This window comes from Mesoplodon mirus (assembly GCF_964341445.2).
Source record: "Mesoplodon mirus genome assembly, chromosome: 15".
In the NCBI taxonomy this organism is placed as follows: Eukaryota; Metazoa; Chordata; class Mammalia; order Artiodactyla; family Ziphiidae; genus Mesoplodon; species Mesoplodon mirus.
The window spans coordinates 12,478,292-12,504,820 of NC_138991.1; the positions used below are offsets into that span (position 1 = coordinate 12,478,292).

At 45.2% G+C, this 26,529-nt stretch overlaps 1 protein-coding gene across 1 annotated transcript in view; it reads right to left on the reverse strand.

Annotated features, from left to right (window-relative positions):
* The window catches only part of ARFGEF2 (ARF guanine nucleotide exchange factor 2), a 100,876-nt gene extending 95,226 nt beyond the window's left edge, over window positions 1–5,650 (reverse strand). The window contains exon 1 of the mRNA XM_082600589.1: window positions 5,366–5,650. Within this exon, the coding sequence (XP_082456715.1) occupies window positions 5,366–5,486 (121 nt within the window). The 5' untranslated portion in view covers window positions 5,487–5,650. The remainder of the gene's footprint in view (window positions 1–5,365) is intronic.
* Between the last annotated feature and the right edge of the window lie 20,879 nt (window positions 5,651–26,529).

Here is a 26,529-nt window from a genome sequence, read left to right on the forward strand (position 1 = left end):
ACGTTGTAGCTGTTGCCCACCTGGCTGTGCAGATGTGGGCAAGCTGCCCTCTGAGCTTTGGTTTCCCTTTGCCTGCTGTACCCAAAGACGGACATCAATCACACGTCACGACTCCAGAATGAATAGAGGGAGTTTACTGCTGATGTAGAGAGAGGTCATAAATCAGCAAGATTTAACACCTCAAATGAAACTCGTGGGAAACCAGCTCTTTAACTTCATTTCTTTCTTCCTGTTAGTCCCTAAATTAAACCAAAGACATACGCAGTAAAAAGCTGCAGAGAAAAAGCTGTGATCTTTTTGATTAGAGGCTTTCATATACTACATCTCAAAATTCAACTACAAAAAATAGGCTCTTTACTTATTGAATGCTCTACTTACTGAAACATCACCAAAAGTTCACTGCATAGAAACTTCACTGCCAATATAATGATTGTTTAAGACTCCAATGAGTATTTTATACAACACAAGAACTTTCGTATGGAGGAGCAATGGTAGTAATAGTTAAGATCTTGGGCTCTGGAGCCAGACTGCCAGTGTTCACAGCCTGGCTCCACTGCTTCTTGGTTAAGTCACGTCAGCCAAGTTCTTAAGGCCTTCAACGAGGATAATAATAGTAAGAACTAAACTGCATGTAGAGCGTATGGCACTGTGCCTGGAACACAGAAGTGCTTAGTACATGGTTGATATCATACAGCTATTATATAACATGTGATTTAAAAAAGTCACTCACTCAGGCTTCCCTGGTGGCGCAGTGGTTAAGAATCCACCTGCCAATGCAGGGGACACGGGTTTGAGTCCTGGTTCGGGAAGATCCCACATGCCGCGGAGCAACTATGCCCATGGGCCACAACTACTGAAACCTGTGCGCCTGGAGCCCGTGCTCCGCAACAAGAGAAGCCACTGCAATGCGAAGCCCACGCACCGCAAGGAAGAGTAGCCCCCGCTCGCCGCAACTAGAGAAAGCCTGCACACAGCAACGAAGACCCAATGCAGCCAAAGATAAATAAATAAAATAAATAAATTTATAAAAAAAGAAAAAAGTCACTCACTCAATTGGGTGATAACGATGCATCAGAGTTAGGTTCGTCACTATATAATCGCCCCACTCTGGTGAGGGATGTTGGTAATGCGGAGACCATGCACGAGGCGGGGCAGGGAGGGAAATACGGGAAGTCTCTGCACCTCCCATGCAATTCTGCTGTGAACCTAAAACTGCTCTAAACATTAAAGTCACTCAATTTCATATGAAAAACATAGGTATGTTTAATGACAACTGGCAATTACAGAGCATTGAGCCCCTACTTGGCACTTTGTGGGTATTAAATTATTAAACAAGATACCAAATCTCTTACCATATATGAAGACTACTGTGAAAATTCATTTAAAGTTTTCGAGATTTCCAGATTTTTCCACACCATTCGAAACCACTCAGATTATCTCCTCAAGGCTCTAAACTTGATGGAGTTTAAGACCAGAAATATAATTTAAAGAGACCATGAGAGAGAACGGCTCTTAAATAAACTGTTGCGAAAGGGAGGTCTAAAAATGTAATTATGTACCCCAACTGGAGGGCTGAAAGGTTCAAGGTGATTAATATATATAAAAACTTCATTAGGAAAGTAAAGAGCAACAACGTCCTTGGGGTGATGAATACCTTCACAGGCTCTTTTGATTTCTCAATAAAGGCTGGAAGGCCATGATCCTCTAATTGGGCAGACCCCATCTATGCATTTGGCATTTAGAGAAGAGGAATCCCTGAGATTACTCCAAACCTGTTCCATCCTGATCATCACTGCTTTTACAAGGAACAACCCTTGTCTTCATTGAGCTTAGCAAGTTAATACTCTAATAAACACAGCCTTTCAGTCGTGTAATCACATTCTTATTTATTGCACCTACAAACCAAATAGAGCAATAAGTCATTCTTGAACGAGCAACCAACCTAAGTTAACATCAAGCAGGGTGCTTAGAGTGGCTTGTGGTTTCTCACAGCTTAAAATAATAAATAACACAGCAAGCTTTTAGAGAGCACCTACTACATGTCAAGCTTTTTGCACACGTCAACTATCTTTTTTAAAAAATAAATTTATTTATTTTATTTATTTATTTGTTGCTGCGCGCGAGCTTTCTGTAGTTGCAGCAAGGGGGGGCTACTCTTCGTTGCGGTGAGCGGGCTTCTCATTGCGGTGGCTTCACTTGTTGCGGAGCACAGGCTCTAGGCGCACGGGCTTCAGTAGTTGTGGCTCGCAGGCTTAGCTGCTCCACGGCATGTGGGATCTTCCCGGACCAGGGCTCGAACCCGTGTCCCCTGCATTGGCAGGCAGATTCTTAGCCACTGCGTCACCAGGGAAGCCCCCTAACTTTATAATAACCCCATCAGGAAGCTATACGATCTGTCCAAGGTCACAAAGATAGCAAGTAGAAGGCAAGGGATCTGAACCCAGGCGGTCTTGAGTCCACAGAACACACTCCAAGTCAGTACGCTACACAGACCCTGCATCCGTGATCCCCTCCCCCTAATATGCTACAACTGGTGGAAGGTCACAGAAGCTGTTTCCTGGAAGTGCTCCTATCGTTCAAGCATTTCAACTTTGAGCAGTCACTTACAGCTCCTCTTATCAAAATGAGTAATAATCTATACATGGCAATCTCTAAAATACTCGCCACACTGCAATGCTTCGTACACAGGCTTGTTTCAGCTACTTTTACTGGACACAAAACTGGGCCTTGGGATGCAGAGTGAAGTATCAGCAGATACTCTGCTATATGCTTTCTTCTGCAGTCATTTTCATTTAACAGCAATGACACACAAATACTGTCTTAAAAAAAAAAAAAGATGGCCAGTCTAACTCTTTACATAGGTTCCCTTGTAATGATTACTCAATTTGATGATGATGAGCCACCATGACAATCTGCTATTCAATTAACCTCTGGTCAAATTACTTCCTTTATCGGCTATTTCTTTTTTTTCTTAAATAACATCATATGGGATATTTTATTTAACTCGTCTATGTTGTTTGACAAGAAAAATATTTTTAATGGAGAACTTTTATTTTCAGTATAGGCTATTTCTTACAATTCACTACCAAAACACTGAATGCGCATTCCACAGTTTGGGTTGGAAAAATCTGAACTTCTCAACAAGGCATGATCCAAAAATATATAAAAAGCTCTCAATGTTAAGGCCCTCTATGACCCATGTGACGATTTTATACGTAGGTTCCAACAAAGTGATATACAATTTGCTGGAAATTTGATGTTAAATGTTCTGAAGGGGGAATGAAAACTCTGCCAAATAACTATTTTGAAACTTCTGCAACAATTCACTTAAAGTAACACTGAGAGGACAGAATGCAGGCAGATTTTCAAGCAGAGTTGTAAGTACCAGGCTTTTGCCTAACTAACTGCTTTGTAGTGCTTATCCTGCATTCCTGATAAAACAATATTCAACAGTTAGCCTTGGTTTCCTGAATAAAAAAGCTTTACAAATCTAAATCTCAGTAAATTCCTCTAACTGATCCTGAATTTCACAGGACTAGTATGTTTCCAGATTTTCTCAGCAACAACCACCTTTGTATCAATAGTTCTTGATCCTTGAGGGAGTCTCAGACCCCTCTGAGAAGCTGATGAAAGCCATGGCCTTCTTCCCAGAGAAATAAATTCAAAGTTCACAAACCCATTCCTAGGCCCCAAGAGAAGACTCCCAGAGTACCCTGCACCAAATGAAAGGAGAAAGGTGATGGTAACCTCCAACTCTGTGACAGAAAATCCAACTTTCCATGTACGTGGTCACTTGTTAGGGAAAACAGGTCTTTTTACACATTCCAAACCAAAGGCATTGGGGTGATGAATTAACTTGATGTCAACTCTGGCCAAATGTATTGATCCTCACGGCCTAGAACTCTCTTCTCCTGTAATTCCACGTGGTGAATACTTCCTGCCTTTCAGTACTCGGCTCAAATGTCACCTCCTCAGAAAGGATTACTTTCTTGACCACCCTATGGAAAGCAGTCCTCAGGCCCTTTTTATCACATCTACTTTTACAAAAAATTTTACCCAAGTAAAATAATTATGAAAAAATTACTTTTAGGTCTCCCTGGTGGCGCAGTGGTTAAGAATCCACCTGCCAATGAAGGGGACACGGGTTCGAGCCCTGGTTTGGGAAGATCCCACATGCCGCCGAGCAACGAAGCCCGTGTGTCACAACTACTGAGCCTGCGCTCTAGAGCCCGCCAGCCACAACTACTGAAGCCTGCAAGCCTGGAGCCCGTGCTCCACAACGAGAAGCCACCACAATGAGAAGCCTGCGCATCGCAATGAAGAGTAGCCCCCGCTCTCCGCAGTTAGAGAAAGCCCGTGCGCAGAAAGGAAAACCCAACACAGCCAAAAATAAATAAATAAAATAAATAAATTTTTAAAAACTGCTTTTACTAAAGTATTTATTAGCATTCAAAAATGTCTCATTCATTTTAAAAAATTATTCTGCCTCCGCTATTAGAGTAGGAGCTCTGTAAGGGCAAATACCTTGTCTGTCTCGTTCCCCACTGTATCCTCAGCGCCTGCCACCGTGCCTGGTACACAGTGGGCATTTGATAAATATTTGTTGAGTGACAAACTAAAAGATAGGATGTTGATGATGGAATCAACTACCAAGGTTTTAACTAGAGATGAATCAGACTTCTCCCCTCTTTCAATCATCTGTGGGTCCATTCAGTCAGCAGCTACTGCGTGTTACGCCCTGTTGCAGGTGCAGGGGATCCAGCGGTGAATAAAACAAACAAGTGTCTCTGCCCTCACAGACCCTCTATTTGAGTGGACCTCAAGGAACGAGCAGATCTCTTTAACACTACAGTACCTGAAAGTGCAGGATAACCCTCTACATTCCCTCCTGGAGGGAGTTACGGGCGATCCCCAAATGAAAGGAAAACATACACCAGCTGGGCACTTCCAAAGCAGGCCTCAGGAGTTTCCCTAAAGCAGTTGGGCAGCTCTTCTCACAGGCTCTGCTCACATGGGGGAACTCCAACCAGCAGAACCCAGGTAAAGAAAAAGCTCAGATCAAGGGCTGCTGCTTCTGAAGGTGACGAGAGAAGGAACCAGGAAATAGGACGTCAAGGAGCCGTGGCAAGAGCCCTGGGCTGGGAGGCTGGAGAGCCAGCCCTGGCTGTCACCAACTTGCTAGGTGACCTTGGGCCAGTCCCGAGCTGGCAGGGCATCAGTTTCTCCCGGGGTATAATAAGGAGGGCGGGAGGGTGGGACTCGGGGTCGTGGGGAAGTGGCGCCCAGGAGGCCGGGCTGAGGCCCCGTGGGGTAATGGCCGGCGTGGGGAGGCCGGCGCGGGGCCGGGCCGGGGCGGTTCACCCACCGAGCGCCACCTGGCAGGCCCTGCGCAGCTGGGAGTGCTGGGGCCGCTTCACCTCCTTGTCGGCTAGGATCTTCTCCAGGGCCCGGGACACGAACATGCTCTTGGTCTGGCTCTCCTGCATGGCCCCGGCCCAGCGGGGGCTGAAAGCCCCGCGGGCGGATGGCGTTAGCAGGCGGGCGAGCGAAGCTGAGGGCCCGGCGTCCACGCCGGCACCAGCCGCGTCCGTCCGCGCCGCCCAGTCAGGAAGCGACGCCGCGGCCCCACGGCGCCGCCATGTTGGAGCGCGTCACGTGACCACGTGACTGGAGGGGGCGCTACGGCGTCCGTCGACCCGTGACCCTGGAGGGCGTGGTCTAGGCTGGGGGCGGGGCGGGGCCAGGTGGACGAGGAGGGGAGGGGCGAGGGTGCAGGAAGGAAGGGGAAAAAAGTTGGGAGGTGAGTAGAAGTGGGTGGAGGCAGGAGGGCATGTGAAGGGCGGAAGAAAGGTGGTGGCAGGCAGGAGGGGTGGTGATGGGGGTGTGAGAGAGAAGGTGAGGAGAAAGGCCATGAGGAGCGTGAGAGTGGGGATGACAGGGTCAGAGAAGAGATGAAGAAGGAGACATAGAGGCGGAGGAGATCGGAGGAGAGGAAGAAAGGAAAGGGAACAAGAAGACTGGAAAAAAAGAGTGAGAGATGCTAAAGGGGTAAGAGGAGGAAAGAGAGGAGGTGAGGGAGAGAGAGAAGGTGGAAAGAAAGTTGGTGAGTGAGTGAGAGGTGATTAGGGAGTCAGGGGAGGTGAGGAGAAAAGAGAGGAAGCTAGAGGATTGGAAGAGCAGGCGGGGCGGTGAGAGGAGAGGAGGCGGGAAGGCAAGAGGAGAAGTGAGGGGAAAGGGGGGGGAGATAGGAAGAGAGCAGGGAGGAAGAGGAGAGTTGGGGAGCATAGCAGAGGAGGGGGGAACAAAGAGGAGGAGAGGGAGGGAAAGAAAGGGAAGGGGGGATTAGGAGGAGAGGGAGGCAGAATGGAAAAAGAAATGGTGCGGGAGGGAGGTGAAGGGGGGAGGCGAGAAAAGCAAGGAAACAGGCTGGGAGAGGAAGAGAGCAAAGGAAGGGGCGTGTGGAGGGGTGGAGGGAAAGGGCAGGTGAAAGGAAGGCAAAGGGCGGGAGAGAGAGAGATCGAAAGGAGGTGTGCTCATGCACACTCTCCAGAAATGGGATTTCACCACCCCTGTGGCAAGACACTCACCTCCCACACTACCCTCCTGTCCCTGGAGTAGACCTGGCTCCTGGCATCCAGTCCAGTGAACTTCTGTGTGTCCAGTGCCACATCTGTGCATGGTGCTGCCAGAAAGGACCATCCCGAGTGCACCTCCTTCTGGAGTGTATCCATCTATTTTCATAAGCCTGTGGTTCCTCCCAGTGTGGTGTGTGAGGTGGGGACACTTGGGGGCATCAGACAGGGGAAGAAACAGAGATGGCCAGTGTCACACAGCCTGCCAGTGAGGGTAAGGAGACAGATTCTGGCTCACTCTGTGCTGTCCACTGGAGCCCTTCCTTTCACGCTGCCCACCTCCCCCAAGGGAGCCATGGTGCTGCTGCGCGTGCAAGGGCAGTGTCTTTTTGGAATCTCTGGAAACTTCTGACACAGACATGCTCAGATGCTCAGGTCTCAGCTCAAACATCTCAGGGAGGCCCTCCCTGATCACTGTGTTTAAAGTAGCCCCTCTCTCCCTACAGCACTTTCTGACCTTTTTCACTTGTTGACTTGTTTGTTGTCTGACTAGGGTTTAGGCCACAGAGAAGCAGGCTGCATCCCCAGGGCCTGTTCTGGAGCTAGGTAGAAGGTTTCATGGCCATAAAAATTCCATTGCTGTCTGGAGACTTTGCAGCTCCTCCTGCTAAGAAGTGAAGTCTGTATAGGATGGATAAAGAGCAAGGTCCTACCATATAGTACAGGGAACTATATTCAATAACCTGTGATAAACCAAAATGGAAAGAATATGAAATATATATATATATATAACTGAATCATGTTGCTGTACAGCACAAATTAGCACAACATTGTAAATCAACTATACTTCAATAAAAATTTTTTTAAAGCCTTTTGGGAATAGGGTCGGGTTTAAATGAATAAATGTTATCTCAAAAAAAGAAAGAAAGAAAAAAGTGAAGTCTGTTTCTCTACCCTCTTGTGACTTGCCTTGACCAATAAATGTGGTGGAAGTGAGGCTGTGCTCTTCCAGAGCCCAGGCATCATGAGGTCTTCAGATGTGCAGGAGCATCTGGAAGAAAAAGCCCATGGAGAGAGAGAGGCCCGTTATCCCAGCACTCCCGGCTGAGCCCAGCCCCCAGCTGACCCACCAGCTGAATTCAACAGCTTGAGAAACCCTGGTGAGACCAGTAGAGGAACTGCCCAGCTAACCCACAGATTCATGGAAAACAACAAATGATTGTTATTTTAAGCCACTATATTTGGGGGTAGCTTGTTACACAGCAATATATACATCACTGAGACACTCCTCAGTCCTCACCTGTTGAATGAATTCGTGAGTGAATGAATGAATGTGTGAAACGCAGAAGAAAGCAGTGCAGTCCACTGACTAACAGGTGTTTTGAGCCATCCCCCCATGACAAGGTCAAGCCATGTCATTCTCCTGCTGAAAACCCTACAGCGACTCCCCATCACTCTCCATTGTCCTTGGAATTGAATCTAAGTATCTCACTGTGGCCGACTTCTCTGGCTTCATCTCTCTCCCCCTTTCCTCCTTGTCAGGACTCTCAGGCCATTCTGGATTCCTTTTTGTTCCCATCAAGGGCTTGACTTATGCACCTCTGTTATGCTCAATCATTGCTTCTCCTTGAGGGCAGTACCACCCCCAGGGACATTTTTTAAATTTTGTGGAGGAAATATTTTTATTGTCATGACAGGGGGAGCAGGAATGCTTGTCTACATCCTGCAGAGAGCTGGACATTCCCATATAGCAAAGAATTACACATGTCCCACTTGGTTGGACTAGACATTCCTGGAGGTGAAAAACCTATTGATAATGATCTGAACCTAGAACCTACATATAAACACAAAGCATTTTTGGTGCGGTTTTAATATATATAGAATTTTCCGGGAATGCAACTGTGATTATAATTCAAGGGAAAACTGTATTTTGTCTGGAACGTTACCAAATGCTGTTCACTGTTTCAAAACCACATCGCCACCATTTAGGCCAGCCATGGTATTTGAGTTGCCCCAATGGCACCCTTGCATTTGCAGCTGTTGTAATCCAGGGGATTTGACTTTTAGGTTCTAGCAGCTGACTGATTCATTATATCTTAGTGTAATAGCACCTAAACATTTATATACTGAAATCAAATCTGCAAATTACACATTGCTTTCCTTTTGTTTTGTCTTTATTAGGTCATCATATTTTCCAAAAAATTATGTGCATAAGAAGGTTTCATTATCTATGAATTTCAATTCAGAATAGTTAACGGAGGTAGAGTGTGCATCCGTGAAGGTGGAGACATTGTTCTGTTCACAGCTCTATGCCCAGAGCACATAGGAGGTGCTCAATAACTACTTATGGGACGAATGAATGAATGAATGAATGAATGCAGGGAGGGAGGGAGCTGGATTGGGGGCCACAGAACTTAGTCATCTAATCAGCAGGTTATCTGGGGGCACAACTTCTGTTTTTCTATGGCGTAATAATGGTCCCCAAAGTTATCCACATCCTAATTCATCTCCAGTGAATATGTTATGTTAGGGGGCCAAAGGAGCTTTGCAGATGTGATTAAGTTAAGGGTTTTGAGACGGTGAAATTATCCTGGATTATCTTGTTGGCTCAATATAATAAGAGTCCTTATAAGGGGGACACAGAAGGGTCAGAGTCAGGAGGAGATGTGTTGATGGAAGCAGAGGTTGGAGTGATTGTGGAGCCACAAGCCAAGGCACGCAAGCCTCTAGAAGCTGGAAAAGGCAGAGAAACAAGTGCCCTGAGTGCCTCACAAGGAACACCATCCTGCTGATCCATTTTACACTTCTGACCTCCAAAACTGTGAGAGCCTAAATCTGTGTTGCTTTAAGCCACTGAGTTTGGGGTCTTTTTTTTTTTTTTTTTTTTTTTTGCTGTACGCGGGCGTCTCACTGTTGTTGCCTCTCCCGTTGCGGGGCACAGGCTCCGAACGCACAGGCTCAGCGGCCATGGCTCACGGGCCTAGCCGCTCCGCGGCATATAGGATCTTCCCAGACCGGGGCACGAACCTGTGTCCCCTGCATCAGCAGGCGGACTCTCAACCACTGCGGCACCAGGGAAGCCCTAGTTTAGGGTCATTTGTTACAGCTGTTACTTTGAATTTCAGCTAAACAAGAAATCCTTTTTTTTTTTTTTAGTATAGGTAGGTCCCATGCAATAATTTGGACATAGTTATATTTTTAGAAGAATTCGCTGTCTACCTGAAACTTAAATTTAATGAGATACGTTGCATTCTATTTAGCCATCCTCCTCCCAGCCCACTTTGTCCAGCAGCCACGTTGCACCCAGGAGGCGATCTTTGGGATAGAAGTTTTTCTCAGCAGAACAAGAGAGAAGGCGCCTGAGTCCCTGAGAGTCTGGAGAGTCATGCCAACTCTGGGGTGCCATGCCAATTCTGGGGTGCTGACCCATTGGCTTTTACATGAGATAGAATAAGCACCTTTTATTTTCATTTCCCTATCTCTTGCAGCTGAACCTAGTCCTAACGGATAAAGTTGGCAGCCCACACTGTCTGCTTTGACTCCTGCTTTCCTCTGAGTAATGTCTTGACTTGGTAACAAGCACCAGTCATTTAAGGCCCTTGTGGCTGTGCCTGCAGTCTGCCTTTCCAGCTGCCAGTCTGGCTTCTTCCCATGATACACAGCCTCTTTATGAGCCCAGCCGTCCTGGATGACCACCCCCCACCCCCCGCTCCCACAGTGCCTCTGTGTGTCACTGCTCCCCTGGAAACAAATTTATTTTCCATGTTTACTTTAAGGCCAAACTCAAGTGCAGCCTCCTCGATGCCTGTCAGCACGGCTGGGGAGGGGGCTCGAGGCAGAAGCACCATTTGGTTGGGGCCTCATATTTAGGAAAAGCCTCAAATGTAGATTTTCAAGATTGTCTCCAAAGGAGGCAATTGTATGCTGCTTGTTTGGGTCCATGTGTCCAGCTGCACTAAAAAAGTGTTCACTTGCCCAATGTAAATATTTAAGACACCACAGTTGTGGGGTTTTGTTGTTTGTTTGTCCCTGGATCTTGGTTTGAACTCCCTGAGAGGAAGACCCCAAGACAAGGATTCAAGTGTGTTTGGGGAAGTGATCCCAGGACACAGCAGCAGAGGAGTGCAGATGCAGCCAACACAGGTGTGCTATCAAGCCCGTCATCACTGAGGGCATCTGGGGTTCCATCCCATCGGAGAATTCTGGGAGCCAGTGTAGGCATGTCTCAGAGTTATCCCAGCCAAGGGATGGGAGAGCAAGTGTATTCATTCACCAACTTCTCACCCATCACTGACTACAGGCTGCTTCTGGGGGCATCAGCTCTGACACTGTGTCCTGCTCACAGGCTGGCCAAGCCCCATGGCTTATGCAAAGCAGCCTCCTGCAGCCAGGAGAGGTGAGTACCCAGGGCAAATGTCTGGAGCACTGACCAGGGTCTGCTACATGCTGTTTTGGTATTTTATGTTTTAAAATATGCCAGACCCTTGGCCTGAGAGTTCTCTCTGGACCCAGATGTGTGCTTGGCTGAGCCTAGGGCACACCAGAAATGCCAGTGGGTTGACACCCTGGGGAGAGCTACCCAGTGATGAAGAGACAACTCTGGCCGCACACCCTGTTGTGGCTTCCTCCCCTCCCCTGTGTCACTTCCCCTCTCTCCTACTGGTGCTTCCCAAATAAACCATGTGCATCCAAATCCTTATCTCAGAATGAATGAGTTTCTGGGGAACCCAACGGTGGTAGACAGGCCAGTAACTCTCCAAAGATACCCACCCACATGCTAATCTCCAGAACCTGTGAATATAACCTTACATGGCCAAAGGGACTTTACAGATGGGATTAAACTGAGGATTTTTTTTTTTTTAGTTTTTATGTAATACTGGAGTATAGTTGATTAACAATGTTGTGTTAGTTTCAGTTGTATAAATTGAGGATCTTGAGATGGGAAGACTGTTCTGGATTGTCTGTGTGGGCTGAATATAATCCTAAGTGTCCGTATAAGTGAAAAAGGGAGGCAGAAGAGTCAGAGCCAGAGAAGGGAGATGTGACAACAGAAGCAGAGGTCGAAGTGATGCCCTTGCTGGCTTTGAGGATGGAAGAGGACCACAAGCCAAGGGATGTGTGCCGCCTCTAGAATTTGGAACAGGCAAGAAAACAGATTCTCCCCTAGAGCCTCCAGAAAGGAACACAGTCCTGCTGACACCTCGAATTTGGCTCAGTGAGACCCCAGATTTCAGGACTCCAGAACTGTGAGGTAATCAATTTCTGGTGTTGCCACTAAGTTTGTGACAATTTGTTATAACAGCAGGAAGAAACTAATACCTAGACAGTGAGTGTATCAGACAAGGTTCCGAATTGTGAACAACAGCATTCACTCTAGATAATTTAAGCAGAAAAGTGTTTTATTAAAATATACCAAGAAGCTGATAGAAACTCTGGGAGGGCCAGAAAATCAGGTTTGGAGGCTTTGCAGCTGGATGCAATGTCTATATTTCACTGCTGGGCTATACCAGAAAGATCCACTGCCACCATCCTGGGTACAGGCTCCACGGCCAAGGCTGGGTATGGGATGCCATTTCCAGGACCCCCACTTCTGCAAGCTGCAGGCCTCTCTGCTACTCTTACCTGATGGATTTTAGGTGGGCCTTCTTCAAGTCACTCACCTCCAAATTGAAGGCTGGTGTGGGTGTGGCTGATTAGCAGAGCCAAGGCCACGTGCCAGCCCCTTTGCTGCAAGGGAGGCTGGAGATCATGTCTGGCTTTGCCTTCCACTCTTGAGGTGGGAAATCCCCCAAATATAGACAGAGTGGCCAAAAGCATGGCACACGTATACTCACAGGTAACCTTCAGATAAATCAGAAGGACAAGGATGGCCCTTCCAGGTGAAAGGGCCTCAAAAGAGAAAGTATTATGCAGAGGTAAAGAGTGCAGACTCCAGATACAAATGGTCTGGGTTGGAATCCTTTTTTAATTTAAAAAAAAATTTTATTTTTGGCTGCATTGGGTCTTCGTTGCGGCACACCAGCTTTCTCTAGTTGCAGAGAGCAGGCTTCTCATTGCAGTGGCTTCTCTTATTGCAGGGCACAGGCTCTAGGTGTGCAGGCTTCAGTAGATGCAGCACCCGGGCTCAGTAGTTGTGGTGCATGGGCTTAGTTGCTCTGTGGCATGTGGGATCTTCCCGGACCAGGGCTTGAACCCGTTTCCCCTGCACTGGTAGGCAGATTCTTAACCACTGTGCCACCAGGCAAGTCCCTGGGTTGGAATTCTGACTTTGCTTACTTTCTGGCTTTGTCACTCTGGGCAAGTGACTCACCCTCTTGTGTCTCAGTTTCTTTATCAGTAAAATGGGGATAATAACAGTGCCTGCCTCGTGGGTTTGTGTGAGGATAAGTCAATGTATATATAAATCACCTAGCACATTACCTGGCACATAGTAGGTGCTCTGTATTTGTTCTCACTCAAAGGACCAGTTTATTACTTTATCAGTAGATACCCACTGGGTGAAGAACAGTTTGAAGTTCAGGATGGGACAAAAAAGAGAAGACAGGGTCTCTGGATCTTATGCTTTATTATAATTGGGGGTGGAAAACAAGACACAATCAAGGGTGAAACAATACAAGAAAAAAAATATCATGGATATAGGCGGATTCATAGACACAGAGCGTAGATAAGGGGTTTTCAGGCCCTGGGGAGAGAGGGGGATGAGAAATGACTGCTAATGGGTACAGAGTTTCTTTGGAGGGCGATGAAAACTTTCTGAAATTAGATTGTGGTAATGGTTTCACAAGTCTGTGAATACACTAAAAACCATTGTATACCTTAGATGGGTAAATTGTGTGATCTGTGAATTAAAGCTCAACAAAGCTGTCTTAAAAATAAAGAAAATAGGGTTTCCCTGGTGGTGCAGTGGTTGAGCGCCCGCCTGCCAGTGCAGGGGAAACGGGTTCAAGCCCTGGCCCGGGAAGATCCCACATGCCGTGGAGCGGCTGGGCCCGTGAGCCATGGCCACTGAGCCTGTGCATCCGGAGCCTGTGCTCCGCAACGGGAGAGGCCACAACAGTGAGAGGCCCGCATACCGCAAAAAAAAATAAAAATAAAAATAAAGAAAATATACTGGAAAAATAACTAACAATGCAGAAATATGAGCGCTAAGAGTGGATAACACACATGGTACTTCCCCCATGCCACACTGTTCTAAGTCCTTTTTTTTTTGGCCTCACCTAGCAGCATGTGGGATCTTCCCCAGGGATTGAACCTGCGCCCCCTGCAGTGGAAGCACAGAGTCTTAACCACTGGACCGCCAGGGAAGTCCCTAAGTACTTTTCTTTTTTAAAAAATTTTATTATTTTTGGTTGCCTTGGGTCTTCGTTGCTGCGCAAGGGCTTTCTCTAGTTGCGGCGAGCGGGGGCTACTCTTCGTTGCAGTGCGTGGGCTTCTCGTTGCGGTGGCTTCTCTTGTTGCAGAGCATGGGCTCTAGGCACTCGGGCTCAGCAGTTGTGGCATGCGGGCTTCAGTACTTGTGGCTCGCGGGCTCTAGAGCACAGGCTCAGTAGTTGTGGTGCCCGGGCTTAGTTGCTCTGGGTATGTGGGATCTTTCCGGACCAGGGCTTGAACCTGTGTCCCCTGCATTGGTGGATTCTTAACCACTTAATCCATAAGGTGGATTCTTAACCACTGCGCCACGAGGGAAGCCCCCTAAGCGCTTTTCTTAAATTAACTCAACACTACCCCAGGAGATAAGTAGTAATAGTACCTCTTTTTTACAGAAGAGAAAACTGAGGCTTTATGAGGTTTCTTGTCCGAGGTCACACACAGGTTCTCATTAGCACTGGGATTTGAATCCAGGCTACCAGGCTCCCACAGCTGAGCTCATCTCTATAGGGCACTGTGTTTTAAGATGTGGCAACTTAGTATACAACTAAGTGACTTGGGGCAGGAGTTTGGGAGAACCACAGAGGAGGGAGGGAGCTGGATGGTCGAGGATGCTTGGGCCTAATCTAGGCAGAGAGGAGAGTGACAGATATTTCCTTCTGTCCTATCACTCTGTGGTTCTCGAACCCTGTTCTAGGCACTGGCAACACTGCAGTGAACAAAATGCCCAAGTCCTTACCCTCATCGAGCTTAATTTCTAATGTGGAGAAACAGATAATAAACACATAAACTAATGTGGGGGGGGGTTAGTTGAAGCCTTATCTGTATCATATTTTAAATTTTTACCAAGTATTAATTCTTGTGGCAGGTTTAAAATATGTCCACAAATTCTTTGACAGTCCTCCCATTGAGAGGTGAGATCTATGTCCCCAACCCTTGAAACCGGGTGGGCTTTTGAGACTATATCAACTAATAGAGTAAGGCAGAAGTGATGTTATGTATTTTTTTTTGTGTGTGTGTGGTACGCGGGCCTCTCACTGTTGTGGCCTCTCCTGTTGCGGAGCACAGGCTCCGGACGCGCAGGCTTAGTGGCCATGGCTCACGGGCCCAGTCGCTCCGCGGCATGTGGGATTCTCCTGGACTGGGGCACGAACCCGTGTCCCCTGCATCAGCAGGCGGACTCTCAACCACTGCGCCACCAGGGAAGCCCGATGTTATGTATTTTTGAGGCTAGATCATAAATAGTGGTTCAGTTTCCACTTTGCTCATGTGAATGCTTGTGCCTGAGCCCTGAGTTGCCATTTAATCAGGAACACTGCCCTGAGTCCACCACGCTGTGAGGAAGCCCAAGCAGCCCACGTGGAGAGCCCAGGTGGAGATAGGAAGATGCTGAGCCCCTCCAACCCCCAATGGCTCTGGCTCCCACTGTCCCAGCTCCAGTCATTGCAGTCCTTGTCACACTGCAATCACAGAAGAAACTTCCAGCCAGAACTGCCAAACCACACCCTTGCCGATTTCCTGACCCACAGAAACAGTGAGAGGTACTGATTATTGTTTTAAGCCACTAAGTTTTGAGGTGATTTGATCTGCAGCTCGGTAACCAGAACAGTTATTTAATCAAAAATAATTTGATGACAAAGGGAAAGATCACCCTGCTAGAATGGATCTAAGAGAGAATACTCAAAACAGGAAAACTTCTGCTGTTTTCTAGCTGACAGGGGTTGGTGGCCTGGACCAGAGCCGCAGCAGGAAAGGTGGTGAAAAGCAGGCAGATTCAAGACCAGTTTAGAAGGTTACATGATCATGCCTCAGGAACTACCTGAATGTGAGGATGAGGGAGAGTAGGGTGTCTAGGATGACCCCCAGGTTTCTTATTTGGGGAACCAGACTGGTGGTGAGGCCATCTACCAAGCCAGGGAACACAGGAAAAGCTGGCTTCAAAAGGAGAAGGGTGTTATAGACTCCAACTCCAAGAATACCCCTTCCAATGGACATTCCTCTTAAGCAATGCCAGCCTCTCTGAAACGTCTTAGTATATCTAACATTTTTCTTCTCATAAAAGGGAAAGAAGACCCTCCACCCCTCCTCCATCCTCAACCTTCATGCAATTTATACATTGGCCATCAGAGGGCGCCAATGTTCTGATTAGACTCACCACCTGGTCCTACTTTCCACCCCCCTGAAAAAAAGGAGGGAAAAAGGTTTTGGTTTACCTCTTCTTGCCTTAGAATCATTCTCATGCGCTACCTTGGCACCAGAAGAACATCTAATAGCTATGTCATGTGTGAGTGTGGTACCGGCTTATTTTATTCCCCAGAGCTAATCAGAAAAAATCTCTCTCACCACAATTTTCCATGAGCCCATTTTACAAAGTCTGGGGACTTTTCCTTATTTATTTTCTTTGCCAGTCTTGCGTGAAAATCAGTCAGGTTTGATTCTGATTTGCTGACACTTCTGCCTGATACTCCCTATGACCCCCCCATCCACCCCCGCAATCTATGACCTTCTCTTTTGTTGCCTTTTCTCATTTCTGTGCTTCCAGCAGTGGGACTGGAGCTGTGGGACTGGAAAAGCTAAGAGGATAATTCCTCCTTATACTGAGCTCAGCCTACAACTGCCCGGTATGCCCCCGAATTCTCCAAGGGGTTTTAACGAGTTGGGGGGCGGCAGGGTCTCAGAGTCTCACGGAGCGCAGTCCTCTGACGTCTGCTGTCCCAGTTACCTTATTGTCCTTCATGGTGGTGCGAGGACCCCATATATCTCCTGACCCTCCTGGGGGCTGCTGCTTCCCTCTCAAACCTGCACTGGCAGGCACTGGCAGGCACTTTAAGGCTAAATTCCAAGCTGGATCCTATCAGAAGTGATGGTTCTCAGAGCCTCTGGGGCCCAGGAGGAGAGGGGACCAAACCCGCCCACTGTTTTCATTAGTGCCCCAACTGGAAGAGATTATTTGGCGATAGAATCTCTGCTTCTAAAGGTACCAAGACTCTAGGAATTGCAGATTCTCTTTGGTCTGGTAAAAATTATCTCCCAGACTTAAGGGCTCATAGAATTCATCTCAGCCCACTCAGATCTCTGGTCCCCACCTGGTTTTACCACAGTCAGGACTAATTTCTCTCTCTGGGTTCTCTTGTTGCTTGTGTCTCTATTAAAGCAATTATCCTGTTTTTGTTCTCTTCTTCTTCTTTTTGGAACCTGAAGCTCCTTAGGGCAAGAACCACTTTTTACGAATCTCAGAATTTTCTAGAGCTGGGGTACCCAACATCCCCCTGCTACGTGCACGTGCGCACACACACACACACACAACCTGGCTAGACAATGAGGAGGGTTTTTTTGGTTTGTTTTTGTTCTTTTTTCTTTTAACCAGTTCATGGTACTTTGGGGAAAACAACAATGTAGTGAAAATTTTATAAACTTAAATAACTGCTGTTTATTCTAATAGTTTAATCTCTTTCCCTTTTTGGCAGGTAGCGGTGGTTAAAGTGTTCTTTCTTTGTGAAGTAATGATGAAAAGAATTCTTTAATTTTCTTTTATCTTAAAGTCTTTACTTAGCAATATAAAAAGGAGACCATCTTATGTAGATCATCAAATCACTTGTTTTATGGAAATGTAGTCTGATTCCAGACAGCCCCGTGCCTAACTCAGGAAGAAGGGGAGAAAAAGCCACTGGGATACTACTCATAGCCTTTCCCACAGCAGTTTACAGTTTATATGGGCCTTTCTCACTGCTGTAAACATCCACGTTCATGCTGACAATAGCATTGGGGTCCCTGGATCAAACTGTGCTTGAAATCAGTACATCCTCAGGACTTTTCAGTTACATAGGCTGATAAATTCCCTTTTGCTGCTTAAACCATTTGGGGTTAGGTTTTCTGTCACTTGCAATCAAGAGTCCTGATTAATACATTTATCAAACACATTTATTCTTGTATTCAGGAGGTATACTCCATGTGTTGCCAAGAGCTCATCATTCTGATCTAAGAGCATGGAAGGAAACCAGATCCTGTATGTAGCAGTCAGGGTCCAATCAGAGAAGCAGAAACACCTCTAGGTATTCAAACTGAGGGAATATAATACAGGGAATTGGTCATGTGGGTGATGGTAGAGCTGAGAAGCCAAACAGGGCATATTAGGCAGCTCGGTGATTAACCAGAGAAGGAAGAGGCTGCCACCCTTGTAGAGGGAGAGAAAAGACAGGAGTTGGCATTAACGGTGGCATGGGAGCCTGGGCCACCTGCTGGAGGCTTTGACAGGCAGCGGGATCCAGGACCCATGAGGCAGGGGCTGTAAGGCAGGAGCTGGAGACACAGCAGCTGCTGAAGATGCTGTTGGAGGCGAAGAGAAGAGAAAAATGCTCAGGATCTTCCCTTCCTTTCACCCTCCAACCTCCAGCCACTGCCTCCCATTTGGCAGAATCCACCCAGAAACCAGGGAGGTTATTACAAGTACAATACCTCCCCGGGTCCCGGCACATAACAGGCCTTTGGGAGGCGCTGGTTGAATTTGGATTTGAAGAAAAGAGAGAAGTTTGTAGTTGCTTCATCTGTACAGTGAGGATAAGGATAGCAGTGGCAAGTAGGACAGGCTTGAGGATTAGGTGAGCTGAGTAATGCCAAGCATCAGCACAGACATTGGCATGTAGTAAGTGCTCAATAAACACATCCTAATAACCACAATCTGTACCGCTGCCATACAAGGCAGGTATGAGTATGTTATTATTCCGGTTTTACTGGGAGGCTTAATTCATTTTGCAGCAGTGGTTCTCAACCAGGGATTACTTTGCTCCCCAGGGGATACGAGGTTGTCACAAAGTGGGATGAGAGTGCTACGGGCCTCTAGTGGGTAGAGGCCAGGGATGTTATTAATCCCTCAATGCACAGGACGGTACCCACAACAGAGAAGTATCTGGAGAGAACCCCAGGCACACACCACAGCTGCAGCGGAACCCAGCGTGCGTTTCCTTTTCTCCCTCAAGTCCCTTTCTTCCCCTCCCCCAATGCCTGACACTGCTTTCAATTCCCCACTGGTTTCTGGGAAGCATGTCTGCCTATTTATAGAATCTCAAGTTAGGAAGGGCCCATCTAAGTGTCTCAGCCCAGCCAGGCAGGCACTCTGTGGGGAGCTATTCGGGTGTTATCTCACTTAATCCTTACAAACGACCCATTGAGGCTGGTGCTACTCCCTGTCCTTCACAGATGGGGAGACAGAGACTCACAGAGGATGAGTGAATTTCCACACAACTAGGAAGTGCTGAGCTCCCGACCTTGAACCCAGGGCTGTGTGATTGCAGAGGCTGGAGTTGACACCATCTTGCCGAGGACACTTCCAAACTCTCTTGAACACTTCTAGACAAGGAGGTCCAACCAACAGCATCCACCCCCATCTCCAAGAGCCACATGGCAGCACAGCCCGACTTGGGGATGTTCTGGGCTGCTAAGGGAGGAGGGGGATTAGACACTGAAGGGGCTGCACAATCAGTTTCACGTGTACCAACCAGAGTCAGGAGAGTGTGGATGGACTGGGTCCAGAGGGCGCTGGATCAAGGGGCGGAGTGTAGGGAGATAACAGGATACTACATATGAGTGAGTTTACCACTTGTGAGTATTTTCCTGTGATTTAACACCTTGGCACATCCCCAGGAGATGGATGAGGCTCATATGCTCCCAGGAGGGCAGCTTGAAAAAATGTGTGTGGTAGAAATGCCAGGACTGCCCCAGCAGACCACGCAGGAAGGGAGCCAAGACCCAGAAAGGCAGGTTTGTAAGAGTGAGGACACTAAAACCCCGCCCTGCCAGTCTGTTCTGCAAACCCCAGGGAATTCTCCACTTATCTGCACAAGAGAGATCTGGTGGTGGAAAGCTCAGGGGAGCTGGCTTCTGTAGATCAGGGCTGGTGATAGGAGATGCTGCCATAGACCTGGGCCCCCCAGTAGGAGTGGTGTTGCTGGCCATATCATGTTTTTTTGTTTGTTTGTTTGTTTTTTAATCAGCTCTCTTTCTGAAGAACATTTAGGTTATTTCCAATTTATCGCTGTTACGAGCAAAGTCTCAATAAACATCCTTGCACACATGGGTATGTTTTTCCCTGGAGTAAAAAGAAGTGGAATAGCTCAGCAAGAGAGTGTGTGTAATTTTAATTTACTAGATATGCCAAATTTCCCTCCAAAGAGGCTGCTATCAGTTTATAATCCCGTGTCCTTATACCCTTACCCATGCTTGATAACATTAATTTCAAAATTTGTATTTCATAACTAGTGAGATTGAAGGTTTTTATTTGTTTTTTGTTTTTCTTTTTTTTTTTTGTGGTACGCGGGCCTTTCACTGTTGTGGCCTCTCCTGTTGCGGAGCACAGGCTCTGGACTCGCAGGCTCAGTGGCCATGGCTCACGGGCCCAGCTGCTTCGCGGCATGTGGGATCTTCCCGGACTGGGGTACGAACCCGTGTCCCCTGCATCGGCAGGCGGACTCTCAACCACTGTGCCACCAGGGAAGCCCGAGATTGAAGTTTTTCATGTATTTGATGATCATCTGTTTTCCCTTTTCAGTGAATTGCCTGTTTCTCTCCTTTGCCTACTGTTGTATTGGGTCATTTGTCCTTTAAAAAAATTAATCTGTGGGACTTCCCTGGTGGCGCAGTGGTTAAGAATCCACCTGCCAATGCAGGGGACACAGGTTCGTGCCCTGGTCTGGGAAGATCCTACATGCCCACATGCCGCGGAGCAACTAAGCCCGCGCACCACGACTGCTGAAGCCCGCGCGCCGCTGCAATGAGAAGCCCGTGCACCGCAACAAAGAGTAGCCCCCGCTCGCGGCAACTAGAGAAAGCCCGCGTGCAGCAACAAAGACCCAATGCAGCCAAAAAAAAAAAAAAAAAAAAATTAATTAATTTGTAGGAATTCTTTTTTTAAGGTATTTATTTGTTTGTTTATTTATTTATTTATATCGAAGCACAGTTCATTTACAATAGTATATTAGCTTCAGGTGTACAACATAGTGATTCAATATTTTTATAGATGATATTCCATGTAAAGTTATTATAAAATATTGGCTATATTCCCTGTGCTGTACACTACATCCTTGCATCTTATTTAGTTTATACCTAGTAGTTTGTACCTCTTAATCCTCTTCCCCTATCTTGAATTTGTAGGAGTTCCTGATACAGTTTTGGCACTAATCTTTTGCTTGTATAAGCTACAAATATTTTCTTCCATCCTGTTCCTTGGTTTTCAACTTTGTTTCTGGTTTTTATTCTTCTTGTTGAGCTGATAGATATTTATAAAACTCTTCACAACAATTCCTGTTGCAGAGTTAGCAATCAGTAGCAATAACAATGGCAAATGTGCAATGGATGCTTCCTCTATGCAAAACAAGCCTGGGGCTAGGTATGTGGGAAGCAAGCCAGGCAAAATTTAAGGGGGTGCCAAAAAACCTCCATGACTGGGAGAAATGATATTTATAATACAGTATTTACAAAAATCAAAATGAATATGAAGAATCCATAATGAACAAAATACCAACATTTTCTATAAGGACAGGATCAGTAACAGTGCCATGTGGAGCCCTACTGGAGCCTGAGACAAGAGGCAAAGTCTGTAGTACTGCTCCTGTCTGTTTAACATGTTGGATATTTTTATCCATCATGGATTTTTTACATTCATTTTAATTTTTAAAAAATATGGTATTACAAAGATCATTTATCTTAATCACCGAGTTTTTTGGTGCCCCCTTAAATTTCGTTCCAAAGCAAGTTCCTCACTTGCCTCACTCTAGTCCCAGCCCAGGTTCCAGGCACCCTTCTAAGTGCTTTCAATGTATTAATTCCCTTAATCCTCATAAGAACGCTAAGAAAGATGGGGAAACTGAGGCATAGAGGTATGCTTTAACTTGATCATGGTCATGTGGCCAGTCAGTAACAGTGCTGGGGTTTGAACCCAGCCCATCTGCCTCTAGGTCTTATTCTGTGTATCATGTGACTTTGGGCAAATCACCAGCCTTTTCAGGGCTTCAGTTTCCTCATTTGCTATCCCCTCATTGCCACTCCCAATAAGGATAATAATAGCTGCCCTACCTACCTCTAATGGTTGTTGTGAGGCTTAAATGAGATAGTGCATGCCTGACAGCATTTTGCAAACTGTAAGGTACTGTGCACACAGATCGCAGAATACGTAGCAATCAAGAGCCTGAGCCTTGGAGCCAGCCTGCTTGGGTTCACAACCTTGCTCTGATCTCTGTTAGTTGATTGAGTTTTGGGCTACTGATTTTGCTATAAACATCCATGTTAGATTTTTCTGTAGACATAAGTTTTCAATTCATTTGAGAAAATAGCAAAGAGTATGATTGCTGGATTGTATGGTAAGAGTAGGTTTAGTTTGTAAGAAACTGCCAAAGTGTCTTTCAAAGTGGCATTTTAAATTCCCACCAGCAATGAATGAGAGTTCCTGTTGCTCCACATCCTTGCCAGCATTTGGTATTGCCATCCATGCTTAAACTAAAGCCCTACTGCACTCATATTTCATTCGTTCATTCATTCATTCATTTATTCACTGGCATGAATTCATTCAAGAAATATTTACTAAGCACCTGCAATGTACAATACCACACACACACACACACACACACTGTTCCAGGTGCTGGAGATATAACAATGAAACAAGACGGTGTCCCTATCTCGGATGTATCTATTAGATCCAAATGATATATGGTGATGGTGATGATGATGATAGTGGCTAATTTTAGACTCCTCGCTAAGCTGTTCTTTATATGCATTAACTCAAAGGAAGTACTACTATAATTTCCCCCATTTTATAGATGAGACAACAAAAGCAGACAGAGGTTGAGCAACTTGCCTGAGGCCACACAACTGGATATGATGGACCTGAGGTCAAACACAGGTTGTCTGGCTCTGTTGTGAGGCCATCTGTCCAGGTTCAAAACCCAGGATTGTTTAGGTTTTACACCTGTTGTTCTATCATAATTATTAATAGCCACACCCATTGGTCTCAAGACTGTGCTGGTTTGGATGATAAATTATATGGTCAGTCTACATCTTAGCCATGTAAAGTCTTTGTGCATGGTAAAACTTCAGGAAACTTTAGAGTTTCACAAAATCCCAGAATCCAAAGCTACCTTACAAAAAAAGTTTCCTCATTGAATAACCTATATATATTGAAAATTCTGAATACTAAATTCCCTCTTGGAAATCCACAATATTAGTAAAAATAGCAGAGTTTCTGGGAAGCTCCATAGTTAAAAACAAAAATAGAAATGATTTAATATGATTAAATTCAGTGCTTCCCAAAACTATTTGATAACAAAAATCCTTTTTCTTCACCAAATGATATTCTTGGTCCTGTGGAAAATAATTTAGAAAACACTACATTTTAAATACTATGGATAAAGCTAAGGCAAGCAGAAGAAATAAGTGTTAGAGAAGAAATTAATGATATAAAGAATAGGAAAAAATAGAGAAAATAAATGATATCAAAATTTGGTTCTTTGAAAAGATCAACAAAATCAACAAATCTTTAGCCATATTGACCAAGAAACATAGGGAGAAGACTCAAGTTACTAAAACCGAGAATGAAAGAGGGGGCATCATTACCAACTTTAAAGAAATAAAAAAGTTTTAGAGGAATACTATGAACAACTGTGGCGAAAAATTATGTGATTTAGATGAACTGGACAAATTTCTGAAAAGACATAACCTACAAAACTGACTCAAGAAGAAACAGAAAATTTGAAATAACCTTGGAAAAGAACAAAGTTGGAGGTCTCACAATTTCTGAATTCAAAACTTACTACAAAGCTACAGTAATCAACACAATGGTTTCAGCATAGGGCCAGACAAAGATCAGTGAAACAGATCAAACGAGTAGAAATAAATCCTCACTCTTACAGTCAGATGATTTTTGACATGGATGCCAAGATAATTCAATGGGGATAACCTTTTCAGTAAGATGTGCTGGGACCACTGGATATTCACATCCAAAGAATAAATTTGGATCCCTTCCTCACATTATACACAGAGAATAATTCAAAATGGATCACAGACCTAAAGATAAGAACTAAAACTATAAAATTCTTGGAAGAAAACATCAGAGCAAATCTTTATGATTCTGAGTTAAGCAGAACTTTCTTAGATATAACACCAAAAAAGCACAAGTGACTAAAGAGGAAAAATAGATAAATTGGATTGTATCAAAATTAAAAACTTCTCTGCTTCAAAGATCACCATCAAGAAAGTGAAAAGACAAGCTACAGAATGGTAGAAAATATTTTCAAATCATATATGTAGTAAGGGACTTGTATCCAGAATATATTTAAAAAAACACCTACAACCCAACAATAAAAAAACAATAAATTGAAGAGTGGGCAAATGATTTGAATAGACATTTCTCCAAAGAAGATATACAAATAGCAAATAAATCCATTGAAAGATGGTCAATATCACTAATCATTAGGGAAATGCAAATCAAAACCATAAGACACTACTTTATACCCACTGGTATGACTAAAATAAAAAAGACAGACCATAATCAGTAATGGTGAGGCTATGAAGTTGGAACTGATATACATTACCAATGGAAATGTAAAATGGTGCAGCCACTTTGGAAAACAGTCAGCAATCCCTCAAAATGTTAAACATAGAGTTACCATTTAACCCAGCCATGCTACTCCTAGTTATATACCCAAGAGAAATGAAAACATACATTTGCACAAAAAGCTGTACGTGAAACCTCATATCTGCATTATTCATAACAGTCCCAAATTGGAAACAACCAAAATGTCCATCAACTGAGGATGATTGGATAAACAAAATATGGTATATCAATAAAATGGAATATTCCTTGGCTGTAAAAAGGTATGAAGTACTGAGGAGTGCTACAACGTGGATGAAATTTGAATACACTATGCTAGGTGAAAGAAGCTAGTCACTCATGAAAAACAATATTGTATGATTCCATTTACATGAAATATACAGGATAGGCAAATACATAGAGTCAGGAAGTAGATAAGTGGTTGTCTAGGGCTGAGCGTGGACGCGGGGTTGGGGAGGGGAAAGGGGTGTGACTGCTCATAAGTATGGAGGTTCTTTGGGGGGGTGATGAAAATATTCTAAAATTAGATTGTGGTGATTGCTGTACAACTCTGTGAGAAACCAGTGAATTGTACCTTTTAAAAGCGTGAATAGTACAGGAGGCGAATTATATCTCAATAAAGCTGTTAAAAAGTAAGTTAATAAAGTAGATTAAAAAGCCAAAAGAAAAAATGAGGGAATAGTTATGATAGAAACTGCCTGTCAACTTAACCTAAAGCAAGTTTATTAAAAGGAACATTTTAAAAAGCAATTGTCAGAAAGGACTTATTGCAGAGTTTAAATCTTTTTTTATTATGGAAAAATTTTAAACATATACCAAAGTAAAGGAAAACACATAACACACTCCCATGTCTCCAGCACCCAGTCCAGCAATTTTCAACTCATGGCCCATCTGGTTTTAGCTCTCCTCCCACTCACTCCCTTGCCCTGAATTTTTGAAGCAAATCCCAGAATCGTGTTGTTCCTTTACTGCAGGAATATTGTTAAAGATATTACCCACCACGTCCCATGTCTCCTCATGAAGACCTGTGGGGAGACTTTCTTTTTAACCTCTGTATTGGGAAAAGGTAAGTTTTTTTGTTTTTTGTTTGTTTGTTTGTTTGTTTGGGGTTTTTTGGCCACACAGCTTGTGGGATTTTAGTTCCCCGACCAGGGATTGAACCCAGGCCCTCGGCAGTGAGAGCGCGGAGTCCTAACCATTAGACCTCCAAGGAATTCCCAGTTGTTTTTTGTTTGTTTGTCTGTTTTTCCGAGCAATGGGTGTACTTTCTTTGCTTGGATAATACACTTTGTATTTAGCCACAGATTCCTTTCTGCATCGTCACTAGGATGCTTGGAGACAACCTGGCCGCCAGACACCTGAGACATCTTGACAGTAGGCAGTTTTGTGAACCAGCTGAACTCCTTACTTTCTTCCATTTTCTTATTTGTAGCAGAGATTTCTAGTGGCCTACCCATTATCCGTTGTCCCTTCTTTCCTTGTAACCAAGCCCTGATTTTATTCGAGGTGGCAGTGTGCACGGTTAAGAGACCGTACTTCTCAGGTCCCTATGTAGCTAGGGTTAAATTCTGGCCAGTGATAGATAAATAGAAGTTTGGGGCTGGAACTTCCAAGAAACTCCTTAAAGAAAGCTGGGATTGCAGGATTTTCTCTCTCCCGGCCTCCTGCTGTCTAAATGTGGCTGCAATGGCTGGAGGTCCTGTAGCCATCTTGAACCACGAGGTAGCCTTGAGGACGGAAGCCACATTCTAAGGATAATGAAGGAAGATGCTAGGAGGAGCCTGTATCCTCAATTACTGTGGAGCTGCCACAGCAGTTCTGGACCTCCTCCCTCCAGATTTCAGTTATGTAAGAGAAAAATAAATGTCTGTGGTGTTTGGGCCACTGTGATTTCTGGTCTCTCTCCCCAGCAGCTGAGCGCAATACCTGTCAGATATACTGCTCCTTATTTTTTCTTCTCCCTGATTCCCTCACGTATTGATTTCATCTTGT